The following is a 19172-nucleotide window of genomic DNA, read 5'->3' as shown; positions in this document are numbered from 1 at the left end:
TATAAAATTCACTACAAGTCACGAAAATCAAGTTTCTAATTCTAGGTTAAATCAAATTTGATTCTGAAATATTACAAAGTCATTCAATGCCATACAAGCACATAATCAACTGTATGAATGAATTTATGGCATACTGTATTATAGACATACATAACTAAAAACACATGATGACAGTGCTAAATCATCTTAAATGTATTGGGCAATTTGCTATTTGAATGAGGGGAATGGAAAAAACAACCCTACTCATTCAATAATTATTGTATAGTGTGTCACAGTATGTAGATCTTTTGAGAAGCACAAAGGGAAACGCACATTTGTAAAAATATACTTATAATACAGATAGGGAGAAATGAACAATTTCCTGGGGAAGTTAACTGATGTTTCCAAAAGGAACTGATATATATGCTGGAGTAGCATACCAACATCAGACCAAGAACTGCAGGCTACAATGGATGACGTCTCAGGAAGTAGAAAGGGTTACACAGGCATGGATGGAGGCTCCTTTGGGTTAGGGGGGTTGGTAAGCAAAGGTTCAGAGTAGAAATAAACTTAGAATTGATAAACCTGATGATTTCCTGTGTACAAAGTCATAGCTACTAAAACTTGTAAGGAAAAGGAGATAATGTCTCTAGGAACAGTAGAGGAGCTCTGCTAACATGGAAAAGTACAAAAGAGATAAAAAGCAGAATGTGGCGGTAGACAAGTGTAATCTTAGCAGTTGGGGGACTGAGGCAGGAGGATCCTCAGTTTGAGGCCATTTTTGGGAACTTAGTAAAACCCTATCTCAAAATACAAGATAGAGATATAGAAAGGGAATATTCCTGGGGGAAAGAATCTTTTCTAACAAAAATCATGCTTGATATTTTTTGAAGTTCAAATTTTTATATGTAACTTTAAAAAGCACATACTTTTAGTTAGCGCTAAGTCACAATTTAATGGCAGATTCACGTACAAACTTCAGGGGCCTGCTGTGTACTTAATATCCACATGCCCTGGGAATGCTCACCTGTAACAGAGAGATTAGTCACTGCGGCGCTGGTTAGGGGGAGGACAGGGTTGACTGTAAGGGTGGCTGCTGTACTGCTTGTCACAAGGCTTGGCGTGGTTGCCACCTGGAGGTCAGAAGTGAAAACATGCACAAAACCCTTAAAATCAAAACTCAAAACGTTTTGTTACTACTTCAGTAATGAATGGCAAGTCTGATACTCTGTCAGTAAGAATGTGTACACTAGTTAGCAATTTTATCTCAAGAGGAAAACTATTTGACAGGATCCTGGTGTGGTGGTGGTGGTAGTATCTTATGTTGCTTTTTACTTTTCATTCTGTTGGGGGCAAAATTGACTTGTTTTTGTTTTCAATGAAATGGTGTTACAGGAAGAGCGCAAAGCAAACTTCTTAAAAACTCAAATTTCTTTGAAATAAAAAAATTTGTCCAGTTTTCTAAGAAGTACTGCTTTTTTCCCCAATACAAATAAATTTTAAACACAGTAAAGTCACACTCAAGAAATTATCTAGTGATTTTTTTATAAGTATTGTCTCATGATCTCCATGATTAAAGTTCCACTATTTAACCTTAGGCTTCACTTGACCCATACGTACTTTTAATGATGACTTTAGCTTTCAAAGTCTTTATTGAGATGATGTTCAAAATGAAATAAAAACAAATTAAAAAGGAAATAAAAACCTGCCATTTCTTGAAACATGGTTGGCACAGGAGTAGTTACATTTACAGTCATTTTAAAAACCAAGGAGTCACTTATTATTACTTGTGACTCAATGAGGATAAAAGGACTGTTGTTTAGCATGAGGATCTCAAATGATCATTTTAATATAATCAGAGCTAAAGGTTTTCTGAGAATTAATTGTCATTTAATGTTTAATAAATAAAGTTTTAGGCCTTAAAATGGGTAAAGAGTCAATAAGGGGTTTTTAGATCTACTATTAGTTACTGAAGAACTTAATAAACTGCACCACAGAATAGGATGGTGGAAGTGCAACAGAATAAGAAAGAAAGTTGTTCACTTTAAATTTATTTTGTATGAATGCTGTATATGGTATGATAAATTCTTGGTAGTAAATAAATTGATGTTGTGGGCCAATGTGTAAAATTGTAACAATTAGCCTAAGAACTTCCATTCTTACCAGTGAGGTTGGGCTGGGGAAAATTGCTTTGATAGGTGAGCTGCTGGTCCCACCACTACTTGGTGGGTTGATTCTTTTTTCTTTCTGGCGTCGGTTACAAAACCAAACACGAATCACCTCTTTTTCCATATTAAGCTGTTCAGCAATCAAGGTGATCTCTTCTGAGGTAGGCTTTTGATTCTGAAGGGGGAAAAGAAAAACATCCAACATCTTTTGTTGTTCTTTTTGAAAAATGGATATAGCAGACAAATCAGAAAATAAAGCTGGGAGATATATACATATGGCCATGCTAGGCCACTTTCAATAAACAATTTCTGCCAATTGTCACACTAATGAACTTTTGGAGTTTTCTTAGTGTTTTATCCACACCAGCCAACTTGACTTCACAATGGTTCCCTAACTCAGGAAAGGCAGGTATCTCACTGATGTGGGGGCTTGAGTTTAAAGAAATCAAGTGACGCCCCATTACACCGTTAACAAGAGGTAGTGAAGAAGAGTTCTGACTGAGTGAGTGATCCTTCCAGTACACTCAAACCTTCTGAATTACAGAAGTCAAAATTTTGTTGGAAGCTCTGATTATGACATTCCTTGGTTTATTTTTTATTTTTATTTTTTGTCTTTTTGAGACAGGGTCTTGCTATTTGGTTCGGCTGGCCTTGGGCTCACTTTGTAGCCCCGGCTGGTCTTGAACTTGCAACAATCAACCTCCCTCAGTCTCCTGAGTGCTGGGAATACAGGAATGCGCCACCACACCTGTCTTGTATCACCTGGTTTAAAAACAAAACAAAACAAACAAAAAAACTCTGCTGAATATCTACTGAACTAACCTCCACAGCCTGACAATCAAGGCACTCAGTGTTCTGGCCCTAAGCTACCATTCTAGAGCAGACACTAAAATTTGGCCAACTAGACTACTAGGGTTTCAACTGGTAGAGCTTAGGTTTTCCCCAGAGAGGCCCCTGAAAGGGAATTCTACTTAAAGTGCTTTTCTCCCACCTTTTCCAGCCTGTAGAATTAATTTCTAAATATTACACGGACACTGTCATCTCTTTTACACCAAATGCTTGATGAGATGTAACCAAGGTCTATCACAGTGGTCTCCCAGCTCTGTCTCCTCTGTCAGTAACTTACTACAGTATTTTTCCCATTACATTCAAGCATTCATAAGGCAAAGGCTGACACCTTCATTGTTTATTATCCACAGTTCCAAATGCCAGTATCATGGACAATCTAATGCACATGCCAAGTAAATACTGCACTGACCTCCAAGAAACTCTTCTCTAAGGCCGCCCGTATGTTGGTCTCTATGCTGGTGCGTTTCTTTCTCCTACGATTCAAACCCTCCACTCCCTGCCCTGGAGAATTCAGGGCACTTGGGCTGGAGACAGATGAATCAGATGAGAGGTTCTCTGTATGAATGAAGAAAGCAAAAATAAAATTAGCTGAGCCTAAGGATTCATGTACACAGAACTTCTATTAATACCAATAATAAAACTGACAAACTATTTTAAGCTCTACACAAGTGTGAAAAGATTTTTACATAACCTACATTAAAAGACTATTCACTACCACGAGACTTTCTCCTGTCCTTATTGGCATTCTCTGTCCCAGCATGAATGACCATATTGCCACCACTGTTTTCTGATTTTTTTTTTTTTTTTTTGAGAAAACATTTACTATTCTGAAGCTTAGACAGGAATCCCTCAGTTCTGTTTTTTTTTTTTTTTTTTTTTTGGTATCAGGGATCGAACTCATGACCTAATGCTTGCCAGACAGGCACTTACGCCGCTGAACTAAATCCCCAGCCCCTCAGTTCTGTTCTTATGCTTTATTTTCATGAGCTCTCAAAATAAAAAGAAGAAAGCTTCTTGGAAATTATTGAACATTTAATATTTTATCTTGTAAGTGATTTTACATGTTATTGGTATAAGTGGGAAAGAAAGAAATATACTTATTCCTTCAAGTTAAAAATAGTTTTCTTTCATTAATAGCTTAAGAACCGTAGATATGTCACACACGTTTTTGAGTTTCTATTATACATAAAATGAGATGGAGTGCAGCCAGCGTTTCTCACCATGGAACTCAGGAAGACTACAGATGGCTAGGCCACACCCACAGCCACTCAATCAGCTCCCAGAAAGAGTGGCTACTTCAAGTTTCTCTTTACCCAAATCTATATTTCTACAATAAGAATGACAGTCTTAGAACACTTCTGTGGTTTCTTTAGCTCTGACAGCCTATGATTCTGAGGCTCAAAATGGAAATTTTCCAGAAATAAATCTTGACACAAAATAAATTAAGACTAGATGTCTAAGTTTTTGTATAACATTCATCTTTGAAAGTCAATATTGCCATTTTTGATAAGGAAGGCAGAAATATTATCAGGGACAAGTTCCATTAATTCATCAAGGCAGAAAACAAGAAATCTTCAAGTTTATCTGAATATACAGGCCTTCTTATCTTTCTGATAAGATACAGTCACTGACTATGTGAGTGTACTGAATCCTCACTCAAATACAAGAAATATTTTAAGGCTAGAAATTATTGCTAATTACTTACACTGTAATTACTAGAATATTTAAGTGAATCAGCTTTTTGATTTAGATAGTCATAATTTATAATGATCACCCCAAGATCAGTAAGCTTCAAAGTTTTTTTTTACTTTTTGTTTTATTGGTACATTTTAGACATAATGACAACATTCGTTATAGTGAATTTGTACCTGTACATGATGTATCTTGCTTCTTTTTTTCTCATTCTCCTCCCCACCCTTCAATCTAAAATTCTTTAAATATCAATAACTCAGTAAGAAATAGAAACTCGGGTTTCATTTTCTCTTAAAATTCCAATAGGCAGTGAAGAAATGTCTGAATCACTTACCTGCATCATTTAGCCACTTCTCTAAAAGTGGCTTTAACTTGCACATGTTCTTAAAGCTGAGGTTCAAGGCTTCAAAGCGAGAGATGGTAGTCTGGCTGAAGTCGTTTCCATATAGTTTACCCATAGCGAGCCCAACATCACCCTGTACAGTTCAGAGCAGGAAAAGGGGAGAAGAAAAGAAAGATTCCTTTCACTAATGTTTACAGCATCTACCATGGAGGGCCACGCCAATAACTGCTCTAGATGAAGAACCTAGCAAACTATCATTCTTTACTGGGTCCCACCTAAACTTTGTTCCTAAGCTGAGCTAAAGCCTTAATCAGGATAGCATTCAGCACTGCCCCAGATACCTTCCATTTTGAATCTCTTTTTGTTGCAGTACATGATAATCAAGGTATCAAAACTTTTGTTCACTCTCTAAAGATAATATTGATTCCAACAAGCCTCTTAATTCATGTAGCCAAAGTGCATTCAGTAATCTTTGAAAATCAATTTCTCTATATCACTTTATAGGAATTAGATGCAATGGTCTAGATAATCCTAGGAATTTCTGAGCTAACCAAACTTCTTATATGTCACTTTAAAATTTAGAAACCATCCCTCGTTCTTTTTATTTCTAAAGTATTTCTGGAGCAGTAAAAAAAAAAAAAAAATCTATTTTCTCCCTTAGTTTGGATTTCAAAGTTGGTTACAAAAAAACAGGTATTCTAAAAGACCATTTTTGTAACCATTACAGAGATAGAAATTCACAGTAGGGAGTTTTGACCTATTTAGTAAAACCTTCATGAGCACTAGAAACTTGGTAACCTCATAGCAATGGAACAATGATTCCCTGAATATATTACAAAAGGTATCTTCCAAATGAGTCTATAACCTTTGAAATGTACACAGTGCTTTTCTTCCAGCTGGATTCTCTTATGTAAGCTTGAAAAAGTCAAATCTTAATAGGTACTTTACAGACAGATCACAGATAGTCAAAATTATAATGATCACCCCAAGATCAGTAAGCTTCAAAATTTTTTTTTTTTACTTTTTATAAAGCTCATGGAATTTAAATGATTCAATCACTCATTTCAATTAGTTTAGTGACAGGGCAAAGATGCAATGGCATTTCTGGCCCTGTATGCTACTACACAGCTAATTCTACAGAGAGGCAGCCAAATCTCAGTCATTCTGCCAACACTTATTTTGAATTGGAGCTGTCCTAGTCTTTTGACACCATTCTCCACACGTATTTTGGATCCCACATTATTAGCCATATGTAGTAAGTGGTAATAGAGGAAATAATATTTATTAAACTCCATTTTCTTAGTGTTCAGCAATTTCTGATAAAAAGTTTAAAAGTGGATGAATGTGGGACTGTGACATAAAATGAGGCACAAAGAATATTTGACCTTTATATGATTTATGCAATCCTGTGTCTGCCCTATAATAGCCAATAAGCATACGTGGCCATTTGAATTTTAATTAAAAATCAAATAAATTGAAAATTCAACTCCTCACAACACTGGACCTTTAAGTGCATGCACTGGTGCCTGGTGGCTACTGTACTGGACAACACGATACAGAACATCCCCACCATTGTCAGCACCAAACAGACTCTCTCCAGCTTGAATGCGAGTGGACTGTCCATTGATTTCTTTCCAACTGTAGTAAAGCCGAAAGCAGCAGGATAGTGTGGTGAGGCCATGAATGCGGTCTGCATCATTATATAAATATGTCTAAAGATACAGATGCATGTCTCTATCTATCAAGGAATGTTCACCCAGTATATACTGTACGTCAGACACTGGATTTATGCTTTATGGATCACATCTATCCATGTTCTGGTCACTTCATTTGTTTACAACTTTCTGGAAAACTGAGAACAACTTAAATCATCCAATTTTTGAGTATAAGACATCCAGTAGCAATTAGACAGCAATAAACATCTTCTGACACTCTAATTGCATGATTCATTAAGAAATTTTCACAAATGTATCTTATTATGAAAAGTGACAATTTTGACAAGCAGAAAATAAAACACCTATTAAAAAACCAGATCGTATGTAAGTATAAGCAAAAATCTTTTAAGTTAGTAGCTGGAAATTAAGCTATGTTATTAACTAACTAGAACCATGGCATATATGACAAATTCATTTATTCAAGATATATAATTTTTAGGTTGTTTAACGGAGTAAAAAGCAACAGACCCTCCAGTTAATATATGCTTGGCTTAACTCTTTGATTTTTCCCTATAAAAGTTAAGTAAGCAGTTGATTCATATATAATCCGAAGTACATTATTTCCTTTGATATTTCTAAAAGGAGTAAAACAAATAAGGAGCCAAGAATGGGAATGGGGAATAAGGAATGTAGTACATTTGGTAAATGTTATATATTATAACATGCTTTCTAATTATGCAATGACATTTAATAAGCAATAATGTAATTCTAAAATAACTTTAAAACATTTAATAACATGTGTGTTTACTAAGAATAGAGATGCATTTCAACAAGTAAGCTGAATGTTCGATTTTCTTCTTATACATAAGCATAGAAATAGCAATATATGTTTTAGACTTGAAGTCTAAACCTTTGAATAACAATAATTAAGGTAATTAGCTAAAAAATAAAGGCTGATAAGCATATTTTCCCATCCTGTATCGTACTTTAAGTGCTTTAAGTCACTGAGTCAAGATCTGTGAACCACTGCCACTGCTGTGTCAAGTTATTTTGAAAACTAAGGAATGGTCTCAGAAAGAACAGCTACCATCAAAAAACCAACCAATAACAAATGGTGATGAGGCTATGGGGAAAAAAGAACCCTTCTCCACTGTTGGTGGGAGTGCAGACTGATACAACCACTGTGGAAATCAAGTGTGGAGATTGTTAGAAAAAACTATGACTATGTTCCATTTGGTATCTTCCCAAAAGAATTAAAAGTATCATACTACAGAGACACAATGCACACCCATGGTTACAGTGGTTTTTATAAAACCCAAGTTTTGGGAACAGTTTAACTATCCATCAATCAATGAACAGATATAGAAGATGTGATTTTTTTATACTATGGAATACTTCTCTGCCATAAAGAAGGATAAGATTGAGACATTTTTGAGCCTATACTATTAAGTGAAATAAGTTGTACATACATGTTTAAATGCCACAGGGTTTCTCTGTTGTGAGAAACTGAAAGCATTAATTAGGACCAAAATGCATAATAGATATTGGGAAATGGGAAGAAAATGTTCAAATGAGAAGGGGAACAAGGGAGAGAGGAGAGAGAAAGGAAAGAAGGGACAAGAAAAAAAGATCACAGATAGTCACAGAAGCAATTAATGGAAACTAGAGTTTTGTAAATGAGAAGAGGGATTGAAAGGAGGGAAGGCAAATGGGAAAAAGAATCAAGATATATCATGCACAGGTACAAGTTCCCTATGATGAAAGTGATCATTATGTCTATCTAAAATGTACCAATCAAAAAAAAGACAAAGCTTCTTGTGAGCTTCGATGAGATGTAGATGACATATAAAGACACAGATGTTACCAGGAGCTCATTATTGTGATTCTTCATCATGGTTGCCCACCCTGTGCCTCCCAGACACAATAAAAGAGACAAAAGAGACCTTTCCTCTCTTGTTTGGCCCAAGTTTGCTCTACAGAGACAGTTTTCCCTTGGCCCTTCACTCTTCACTTTTCAAATAAACTTTTGGCACCATAAAAAAAAAAAAAAAAAAAAAAAAAAGAGAAAAATAGGAAAAATCAGGTGTGATACGCATGCCTATAATCTTGACACTCTGGGAAGCTGAGGCAGAAGAGTCACAAGTTTGAGTCCAGCTTAAGTAATTTAGTGACTTAGTGAGACCCTGTGTCAAAGTAAAAAAAAAAAAAAAAAATTTTAAGAGCAGAATATATGTACTGAGAGAAAGACAGCTTCTCCCCAAGGGACAGAAGGGGTCTGAGCAGATTGCCTCAAAGTAAAATTTAAAAAGGATTGGGGGAATAGCACAGTTTGAGGGCCTCAATCCTCAGTGGTGAAGTGGGTAAGGAAAAAAGAATGAAATCATGAAACAAATCACAAGATGACAGAGAAACTCCTTAATGAGGAAAGACAGAGAAAAAAGGAGAGACAGAGGCACATACATTACTGGCAATATATAGAGTCAAATGCCACAGCAAGGCAAACCACTGTTTGAGTAAAAGCTAGCAATTTTTAAAAGGCTTCGTATCCTTAATATACCAATGGGGCAATACTCACCCAGGGAACCCAAACTTATGCTGTGCTAATACCCTAAATCTGAAGCACTGCTAAAAATGCCAGCTTTATACTTCCTTCAGCTTATTAACTTATGCCTGTCAATCTAGTTTTATCTTTAGATTTATTTTTAAAACAAGTCAGATCACTTAAATGCTTCAAAAGTACCAAATGATTGGTGAATTGTAATTTATTTCTCCATATCTGAAACTACTCAAAAATGTAACTGCATTTCACTTAAAATTACATCTATTTTAAAAATAACTTTATGCTCCTACTACATAGCTTCTTGGAACAAAAATAAATTCCTGAAAACATTATAAGAAGTATAAATCTGTTCCTAAAAACATCCAGAATACAGGCAAAGAAATTATCCCGAATTTTTTAACTACCAGATAAGTGGTACATTATGTACTTTTAACAAAATCATTTGGATAGTATTTAAGTGGTGGGTTTAATTCCAAGTAGTAACTATATTCTCTGAAAAGAAAACACAAGGGTTTTTTTCCTGATTCCATTAAAACACCCAGTCCAATCCACATTTCATGTCTTTTTCTTTCATTTAATAATCTTATGACATTTTACATAAATGTCACTCACTTAATTCCTTTCCTGGTTTGTAAGTATTATTTGTGACAGGTTAATCAAGGAGTAAGTCAGTAGCAGTGCTTAGAATAAAAATGTTGTGCACCCAGATGCCTGTTTAAACCATTAAAGCTACTTCACTCTACTTTAAAAACCCTCTGCTAGCTGACAGTAGAAAAATTAATTTGGATTTTGATTAATTTGGATTTTTCATCTTCAACAGACCTTATTTAATTAATTAGTTTCAGCATAGGCTGGGGAGAGAGAGAAAAGGAGGCAGGCAGGCAGATAGAGCCTACCATTACCTTCTCTCCCACAAAAACCTATTTTAAAACAAGCCTTTCAAACGCATCCCCCTTTAATTACTGTTAAGACCCAAAGATTGTTATTCTAATCTTAGATATATAGCACCAGATGTTCCTGAAATAACAAAATCCAGTCACAGTATCCCCAACATAATGTCTTGTAAATTTTCACATATAATTATGATTTCAGAGGCTTGCCTTGTGAGATAAATCTTCAAAGTATAACCTAATATAAATTATAAATGAATGTATGAATTCAATGTGTAGTATCCTAAAGTTATAAATGCTAAATTACTTATCTATCTATCTATCTATCTATCTATCACCAAAATACAACATGGCTGGGATCACATTATATCTCAGAAGGTTCTTGATAGACACGGAAGGCAAACACCTGGACCCAGGCAATGTGGGAAAGCCAGGTAAGTGTGGTATCATCATCCTACCTGAGTGAATCCAAGTTTGATTCGTCTTTGTTTGAAGGTCTTGGCAAATTGCTCAAGCTCCTCAAGGTCACTGGGCTCCTCCAAGCTGGGAGTATCAATTCGCTTTGGTGTTGTCTGGCTCTGTGGAAGTGTCTGAATTGGGGTTGCTGCTATTGTGCGTGTTGGGGTTGCTGGCTGTTGGAGAAGGAACAGAGTAATAAACATGCATAGTGTGATCAAAATATACAGTGAAGGTTTAAGTTAAAAACATTTTTAGAGTAAAAGACACATTGCCACCCATCCCCCTGAAAACACTCCCCCTTGCTTCAAACACACTTATCTCATCATTCTTGCCATGTTCTGAAGCCATGTTCTCTTTTGTGAATGTCTTTACAAGGAGCGATGATTCGATGGAAAGGCAGGCTTGTAAACACATTATGGTATGTCCTCATCTACCTTATTCACTGGATCTGGCTCCAAGCAACTCCTGATTGTCCCCAAAGTGAGAATGAGAGGTGAATGTTTTGTACTGATTTCGGACATTAAGGCAATCAGGAGTGCAGCTAAAGACATCAAAGAGGACTTCTAGAACTGCCTCAGGAAGTGGCAAAAAACAGTAGAATCTTTGTGTTCAAATCAAGAGGGAAAATTTTGAGGGACATAAATGGCAATATGACTTTTATTGTAATAAAATTTTTAAAAATGTAAACGTTGGCTGTATCTTCAATCATACCTCATACAAAAAGATAACAGATACAACTGTAATGTGCTGCAAACAAATAACGAGCATATTCAGGGAGAACGATGGAAACCATGTCACACCGCAGAGAGGCAACACTGCTCAGTGAGAACAGGTATGTATACTGTGATTACAGTACAGGCTAAGGAATTAACCCGTGGAAAAATTTAACCACACAAAATAAAATTAACTAGTCTGATTACATGTATTTTAATAGATTACTCGTTATTTTTAAAATTTTATTTTAGGGCCAGGAATTTAGCTCAGAAGAACAAATGCCTGCCTGGCAAGTGTGAGGTCATGAGCTCAATATCTGGTACCAAAATAAAAAAAAAACAAACAAAAAAACCCCCCAAAAAACAAAAAACAAAAGGTCAAAAATTCAAAAACAAATTTTACTTTATAAATAGCCCTTTAGACTGTTAAAACAGCAAGGACTTCCTTATTCTATCTTATTTATCACTATTGTGTCTCTAACCTGTGACATTATATTATAAAAATGGTAAGATTATTAAACTATTTTCAGAAAGGAAACAAGTAACCCGTAGTTTAAGTAACTTATTATAGGGAGTGTTATTTTTGGGTATTTGTTAGTACCCAAAATTTGTTGGGTATTTCTCCTGCAAACCTACATTTTAACCTTAACTGTATTATGGTATACATATAAGTATCCTTTCCAAGAGCTGCCTGGGCAATATTTTTATAATTTAACAGATTCTTAATTGCTATACAGTTTTTCATTTATCACAGATAACACCACAATGAAAAACTTTTCATCAAAGAGTAAATGATATATCACTTTTGCTATTTTATTTCAATTATTATTGAAAGCAAGTGTCCAATGTGTCCAGTATTATCTGCATTTCTTTGAATATGAGTTAGATTTGTGTCCTTTACCTATTCACATATTAATGACACCCTTATTCTCATCCTAAATGAGCTCACTAAATGTTAACAGTAAAGTTTTGTCTGTCATATTAATACAAATCTTTTTTTCCAATTTGCTTTATTTTCAGTGTACATAAACTTTAAATTATCATTTAGATGAAATACCCCCCATTCACTGCTTCTGTTGTTCAAATCTTAGGAAAGTTTCACTTATTTTTAATCTGGATAGAATTATAGAATCCTGATAACTGTCTACCTTTTCTTTGTAACTTTAGAATATTTAGTTATTTAAATCTATCTGAAGTTTTATTTTGGGACATGAGGCTTTAAGTCTCTCTCTCTCTCTTTTTCTTTCTCTCTCTCTCTCTCTCTCTCCCTTTTTATGGGGGTAGTGGGGACTGAGCACAGGGCTTAGTGCATGCTAAACACAAGCTCTACTACTACTGAGCTACATTCCTAATCCCTAATCTTTTATTTTTAAGAAAACATTAAATCTCCTTGTTACACAAACACAAAGCAGTTCTCCCCTCAAGCCTGGAACAGAATATCCCCTTCTGAGTATTCACTACTAGTGGAGATGCAGTCTTGAACTATTGAACCCTCCCTGTGAACAGGGGCCAGGTTAAGAGATTACACACCAGGATTACAGGACACTGGTGCTGTGAACTTTTCTTCTTGTAATTTAGATGGGTCACATACCTCTGAACTTGAGCTTGTTAGTCAAGGTTTTCTCCAAGGGTACTAACTAGCCCAGAAAACTATACAATAGGCATTCCATAGACAGTAACTGGGGCAAGTTCTTCTCATCCTGCTTCAATGAAGACAATAAAGTTCATGTCCATGATATACTGCCACTGAGGAACTTTTAAGCTGACCATTTTGGAGAAGCCACTCTATTAGAATCCTACATGGCTATATACTTGCCACAGTAAAACTGGTTAATAGGTAGAGATGAGTCTCAACTGTAAGACTGTTACTTCATCTCAAGGTTCCAAGGACCTGCTTCCTCAAATAATAAAGGACTAAAAACAGCTTGGTGCACCTTTAGGTGCATGGTTACAGATAAGATAACCCAACTCTAGAAACCACAGGCTGGACTGACACAGATCTAGGGACAGTAGAGGACAATTTAGTGAGCAGAAGCTGGGGCAAAGCCACAATAACCTGCCACTGTTTGCAGAGCACGTAGGTCAGGAAGGAAGTTGTCATACAGGCTTCTGTCTTGGCCCAACCTGTAATTCCAGAACCTTGGGAGGCTGAAGCAGGAAGATTCCAAATTTAAGCCAACCTTGGGCAACTTAGTGAGAGTCTGTCTCAGAAAAGGGGTAGGGATGTAGCTCAGTGTAAAGGCCATAAATTTAATCCCCAGTACCTCAAAGAAACAAAACCTCAACCTTACTTTTCTACTTACCACATTCAAAGGCTTACCACTCACAAGTCATACTTTTGATAGATTTTGGCAACTGAATGTAATAACTACCAACACAACTACGACACAGAACATTTTCATCACCACCAAAAGTTTCCTTGTGCCCTTTGTAGTTAATCTCCATGATTAAGCCAAGTTACATTTACCTTTAATTCGAATTTCCAAATGATCACTGCTAGTGTACAGAAACAGAAATGGTTTTTGTATATCGAGTTTGTATTCTACATACTATTTAAACTCACTTATTCCAGCAGGTCCCTTTATCCCCAAAGACACCTTAAGATTTCTGATATACACAATTATGCCTCTCTATCTACTAGTTCTTAGTTGTTTTTTTTTTTTTTTTTTTTTTTTTTTTTTTTTTTTTTAAGACTAGTCAAGTGCAGTAGTGAGAAGGGGGGAAAAGAGTAGAACAAGGAGGTCAATCTGTACTGACTGTGAACAGTCAATTGAGATAACTCACTACCTTCGGATCAGTCAGCTGTTTTTTTCTAAAGAAGTAAAATATATAGCAAGATTCTATATGTCCTTTGTTTTTCTTGTCTTACTGCTAGTATAATGCTGAATTAAAGTGGTAACAGTGGTCAACTTGTTCTGATCTTAGAAGAAAGGTAATTCAGTGTGATTATTAAAGTTTTTTTTTTTTTGGTAGCTGTCCTTTATTATCTTAAAAAATTACCTTCTGTTCCTAAAATGTAATAGTTCTTACTATAAATGAATGTATAGTATTAAGCATTAGCTTCTAGAAAAAGAGAGTTTGATGTGGAAAAGGGATTTAGGATCAGCCAGTTCGGTCAACTAAGTTACAGATGAGATCCAGAAAAGTGAAATGACATACATGTTCAAAGCCACTGTTAGGAAGTAGAAGACAGATCCATACACTTCTAGATGTTTAAGACCTGTGCTTTTTTATGTGATTTATAGAGGTTATATGGTCTAGTGGAAATGAACTAAAACACCATTCAACTTCTGAAAGGAAAGAAAATATACAGATTAGAGCTTTTTTGCAATTTTTGAGGAAGAACAAAGGACAATGACAAGTTTTAAGGTGAAACCCCAGGTTTTTGGTTCAATGGTAATATCTTCTGCTAACTACAGGGTGGTGATGTGTACAGCAAAAGTCTTACTTCATTACTTCTAACACACATATTCTTTATGAATTATAAAAAAAATACAGAATCTTAAAAATTTTTTAAAGATTATAACAATTTGGTAACACTGCTTTACCAAACTGAAAAGCCCAACTTTGAATTTTTTGGTCAGTTTTTAAAGACTGGATTATTAGCTTCTTGATTTTTTTTCAGCTAAACAAGTACAAAACTCTTTCCCCACAACAGAGTAAGAGCAAACTGACCTGGGAGGTGAGGGTGATGCTTGGCTGCGACTGTAGGAGGTTGGCTTGGCTTTGCTGAGGTAGTTGCGTTAAAAGATTTTGCGCTTGCAGGAGACCTGTAAAACATAAACATGTTATTGCCACAAAACATTAACAGCAAACGAAAGAATAAGAAATTAAACTGAAAAAAATTTCAGCCAACTATCTGATAGTTTTACTGGTTTTCAAACTTGTCTTACTGTCTAAAGTTCAATCTTGTTAAGTACAACTTCAGTAGGCAAGAAGACACATAACATTAAATTAAAATTGGTATGTCTTTAGTGTAATCTGAATAAGCTCTCTGATAGGCCAATTCTTTAATAGGCAGCAAATAAAGAATATGAAGAACTATTCTAAATGGAAGCAACTAGAAATTAAAAAAACACAAAACAACAACCATACCCCCTGCGCCCCTCCAAAAAAACCCAGCTCAACTTCTTAACAGGAATCCACTAATATACGCCAGTATATTCTGGACCACAGAAGTACCTAGTTCATATAAGGAGCATGCGATCCTTTAAGTTTCCACTTAAGGATGCTGTCTTCTAAAGTTTTCTTCATAAAACCTTTGCCTTTCAGCTGAAATGTAAATTCTATTTGTACTATACTGAACTGTCGTAGTTTAAAAGTCACAGATAAGTCAGATAGGTGTGGTGTTGCATGCCAATACTCTAAGCTATTTGACTGGCTGAGGCAGAAGATTGCTTGGTCTAGGAATTTAGGAGCAGCTTCGGCAATAGTCAAAACTTACATTAAAAAGCGGGGAGCAGTAATCTAAAGACCTAACTCCAAATATAATGCTGTTGCTAAAATATTAAATATAAGATTATCTTTGATAAGATAAAATTATTGAACGTAGTACTTCAAAGAAAAGGAATGCTACCAGTTGTTTTGTTTAAATATATGTAGTTAAAATTAGTTGGAGAAACATTTTCCTAACTATGATTCCCACAGACTACTGAATTTGACAAATGGAATGTTGGAGTACACAGGACAACAATTAAAAACTTAAACTAGTCATAGATTTTATCATTTCTAAGTAACTAAAAACTACCCAAACTTAAGAAATTAAAGCATATTCACCATATATATCACAAATAAGATAAACATATGAAGCAGATTTAAATTTTACTGGTTTGGGGCAAATGAGTATGATGAAGTATGATTAAGTGAACTCTTAAAAGGCATATAAAAAAAAAGAGAGAAGTTTAAGGGACCACTCTGGTTCCTCCAGTGACTTCCTATAGTTCAATCCCACAGAGTATCTAGGATTGTCTTTTCGGTCATATCCTCCCCAGTTAAACACTCTGCAGACCTTCTCTTCCGAGTGGGATCTGATCTGTGCAGTCCTGTTTAGCTCTCGGGCGCTTTCCTACCACTTCCTCACACTCACTGAGCTCCAGCTGTCCCAGGCTTTCTTTTCTTGGGCTAGGACAAGCTTGTTCCCCTCTCAGGTGTTGTTATTCTCCCTGCCCATGAGACTCTTCACCTGGATCCTAGGAGTGACAGTTCTCCCTGACTCCACTGTCAGTTTCCTACTCAAAGTACACTTTTCCAGAGAGGTCCTTTCAGACCACCTACCCATTCTTCCACAGGCAAACTGTTACTCCTTTAGTCTGATATGCTGTCTTCCTAGTATGTAACACTATTTGAATCATTTTTCCATGTTTACTATCTCATTTTTTCTAAGAGACAGCAGGCATTTTGTGTTTTTCAGAATTATAATTCCACCACTTAAGAGTTCTATACAACAATCAGCAGGTACTCAACAAACTGTTGAGTGAATTAGTCATCATATTAAATTTTTCTGGTTTCAAAAAAACCTGAAGGGTAGTATAAAAAATAAAAATGTTATGTCAGGGATTACAACCAATCTATTAAAAATATTTTGAAAGGATGATGGTCTAAGAATATTGAAAAATAGTAAGTTATATAAAAATTGAATGGCCCCATAAAGGTTTAGAACTTCATGCAGACCACCCCTTGTACCCTCCCTCACCCTCCCAGCTAAGGAAAAGCCAAGTAAAAAACAAACATCCATTTTCTTCTAATATGAGTATTTCTTTGATTAGTTTCATAATCAATGGTGAAAGGGCAGAATAAAACCTCCGGTAAATTATGTGTAAAATTTGGAACAGTATCAATAATAATTTTCCTAAGGGAAGGGGGACCTTGGGAAAATGGCCTAGATTTCTCTTGCTAGAAGTTAAATATTCAGACAGTAATAAATTAATAGTAATATCATCAACAATACAAATCACACTGCAAAAGCAAGCCCTTTCTTATTTCATTTTGAGCACGGTCTTGTTAAATTATGATTCTTCTGCTTCAGCTTCCCAGAATGCTAAGACTACAGGCAAGTGCTACTATGCTCAACTTTGAGCTTTATTTTTTCTTTTTTAAAAAATTTTATTTAAAGAGAAAAAAAAAAGGGGGCTGGGGATTTAGCTCAGCGGCATAAGCACCTGCCTTGCAAGCAGGTGGTCGTCGTGAGTTTAATCCCCGGTACTGATAAAAATGAAAAAAAAAAAAAAAAAAAGAGAAAAAAACAAAACAAAACAGAAAAAGGGTACAAGTAATACAGAATTAAAAAAAAAACAATAAGAAATCACTAGTTAATAGATTACATATTGTCATCTTAGAAATAGTTGTTCAAGTTACAAAATTAAAGCATACAAAGTGGACATTCAAACAGTGAGACTGCAAACAGTTCTGTCCAATGATCCAGCAAAAACTCAGTAATATGGTTATCTATCTTATTCACTTAAATATACATGCAGTTATATCCTTTAGAGCACTTTCTTTTCCTCTCTTTTTTACAATGACAATTGCACATTTTGGGTTTTATTACTCCCACAGTTCTTATTACTTTGAGCTTTATTCTTTCAAAAAATGAAATCCAAAAACCAGGCTCTTGGCCTTGCCAAGATAAAATGAAAGCAACTCATTCAATCTTAAACCTTTAACAATTACCAAACCTGATATACACACTTCAGTATGGATCTGAGTATTTCTGGCTGAGATCATTTCCTCCTTCCTTCTTAAAATTCTCTTTCATTGTTATTATGACTCTTCACTAGTTTTGACCTCTAAAATCACAGTATCGTCTTCTGATATCTACTTATTCCTCCTATATTTTATATAAAGATTTTTTTTAAAATTACAGATCTTTATTATTATGTAAACATTTTCTTACCCATTAACCTTCACGGTTTCCTAAAAAACCAAGAACTACTTAGAGCCTCATCCTCATCATTAATCAAATATAACTGGCTACCACATCTCTACCCACCAAATCATCATTTCTTTCTATCCTTACAACCACAGCTCCACCCATATAAAATCTCAACTAGACCATTGCAGTGTTCTCCTAACCCATATTTTTATCCAACCCACTTTTTTTTCCTCAGGTTTCAGGGTCAGCTTTCTTAATACAAAGTGGGAAATACCATCTTTTTACTTCAACTTTATATAGTTTTGTATAGCCCACAAGAGGCTTCCTACATTCAAAGGCATTGGAACACTCAACTTAGGGTCAGGGTTAAAGGGCTGGTTTAAATTCTGGGGCTCAGACACTTCTTTCCTAATTCTTCAAGAGACAAACACATGTAATGAACTATGTTAACTATTAAGCTATTGGACTAAAGGTCAAACTCGTTAGGTGCTCTAAAGATCTGATCTTCTCTAATCTTTCTGACCTTAAATTTCACACATGCAACTTTATGTACACAGCTTATTAATATTTTTTCCATGTCTCTGAGTTTTGCAAATGCTTCCATTTTGTATGACTGACATTCTCTCCTTTGTATCTGTACAAAGCCACTCTTGCATCTCACTGTGAAGGCTTCTCTCATCAAAAAAGTACAAAGGGTCTCTGCTGGGTTCCCACAACATTCTGTGCACATCAAACCTAATATCTTGTAATAGGTATGTTTCTCTGGCACTAAACTGTAAACTCTTTCATTCTGAATGTATGCTAAAAATACATTTTTACACAATGAACGATTTTGGAATGAATATGTAAGAAGAAAAAGGCAAAAGAAATGAAAACAAAAAGCCAGAAACAACGAAGACTTGGTATTTGATTAATATATTGTACACATATACTGAAATAACACATCATACCCCACCAATATAGACAATTAAAATAATATTTTTAAGAAACCAATGG

General features: G+C 35.3%; 1 protein-coding gene across 5 annotated transcripts in view; it reads right to left on the bottom strand.

The window, feature by feature from the left end:
* Pou2f1 (POU class 2 homeobox 1) overlaps nucleotides 1-19172 on the bottom strand; it is a 173561-nt gene that overhangs the window by 21385 nt on the left and 133004 nt on the right. For all 5 annotated transcript variants that reach the window (XM_013151222.3, XM_063253603.1, XM_013151223.3 and 2 more), the window contains 6 exons: nucleotides 14984-15078; nucleotides 10595-10768; nucleotides 5023-5164; nucleotides 3406-3551; nucleotides 2143-2322; nucleotides 1007-1112 (listed from right to left, as the gene is read on the bottom strand). In XM_013151222.3, the coding sequence (XP_013006676.1) occupies nucleotides 1007-1112; nucleotides 2143-2322; nucleotides 3406-3551; nucleotides 5023-5164; nucleotides 10595-10768; nucleotides 14984-15078 (843 nt within the window). The remainder of the gene's footprint in view (nucleotides 1-1006; nucleotides 1113-2142; nucleotides 2323-3405; nucleotides 3552-5022; nucleotides 5165-10594; nucleotides 10769-14983; nucleotides 15079-19172) is intronic.

This window comes from Cavia porcellus, unplaced genomic scaffold (assembly GCF_034190915.1).
Source record: "Cavia porcellus strain 051 isolate PalLab524CR breed Dunkin Hartley unplaced genomic scaffold, mCavPor4.1 scaffold_7, whole genome shotgun sequence".
Lineage (NCBI taxonomy): Eukaryota > Metazoa > Chordata > Mammalia > Rodentia > Caviidae > Cavia > Cavia porcellus.
Note: the sequence above shows the minus strand (reverse complement) of the source record. Positions and strands in the feature narration are given on the sequence as shown.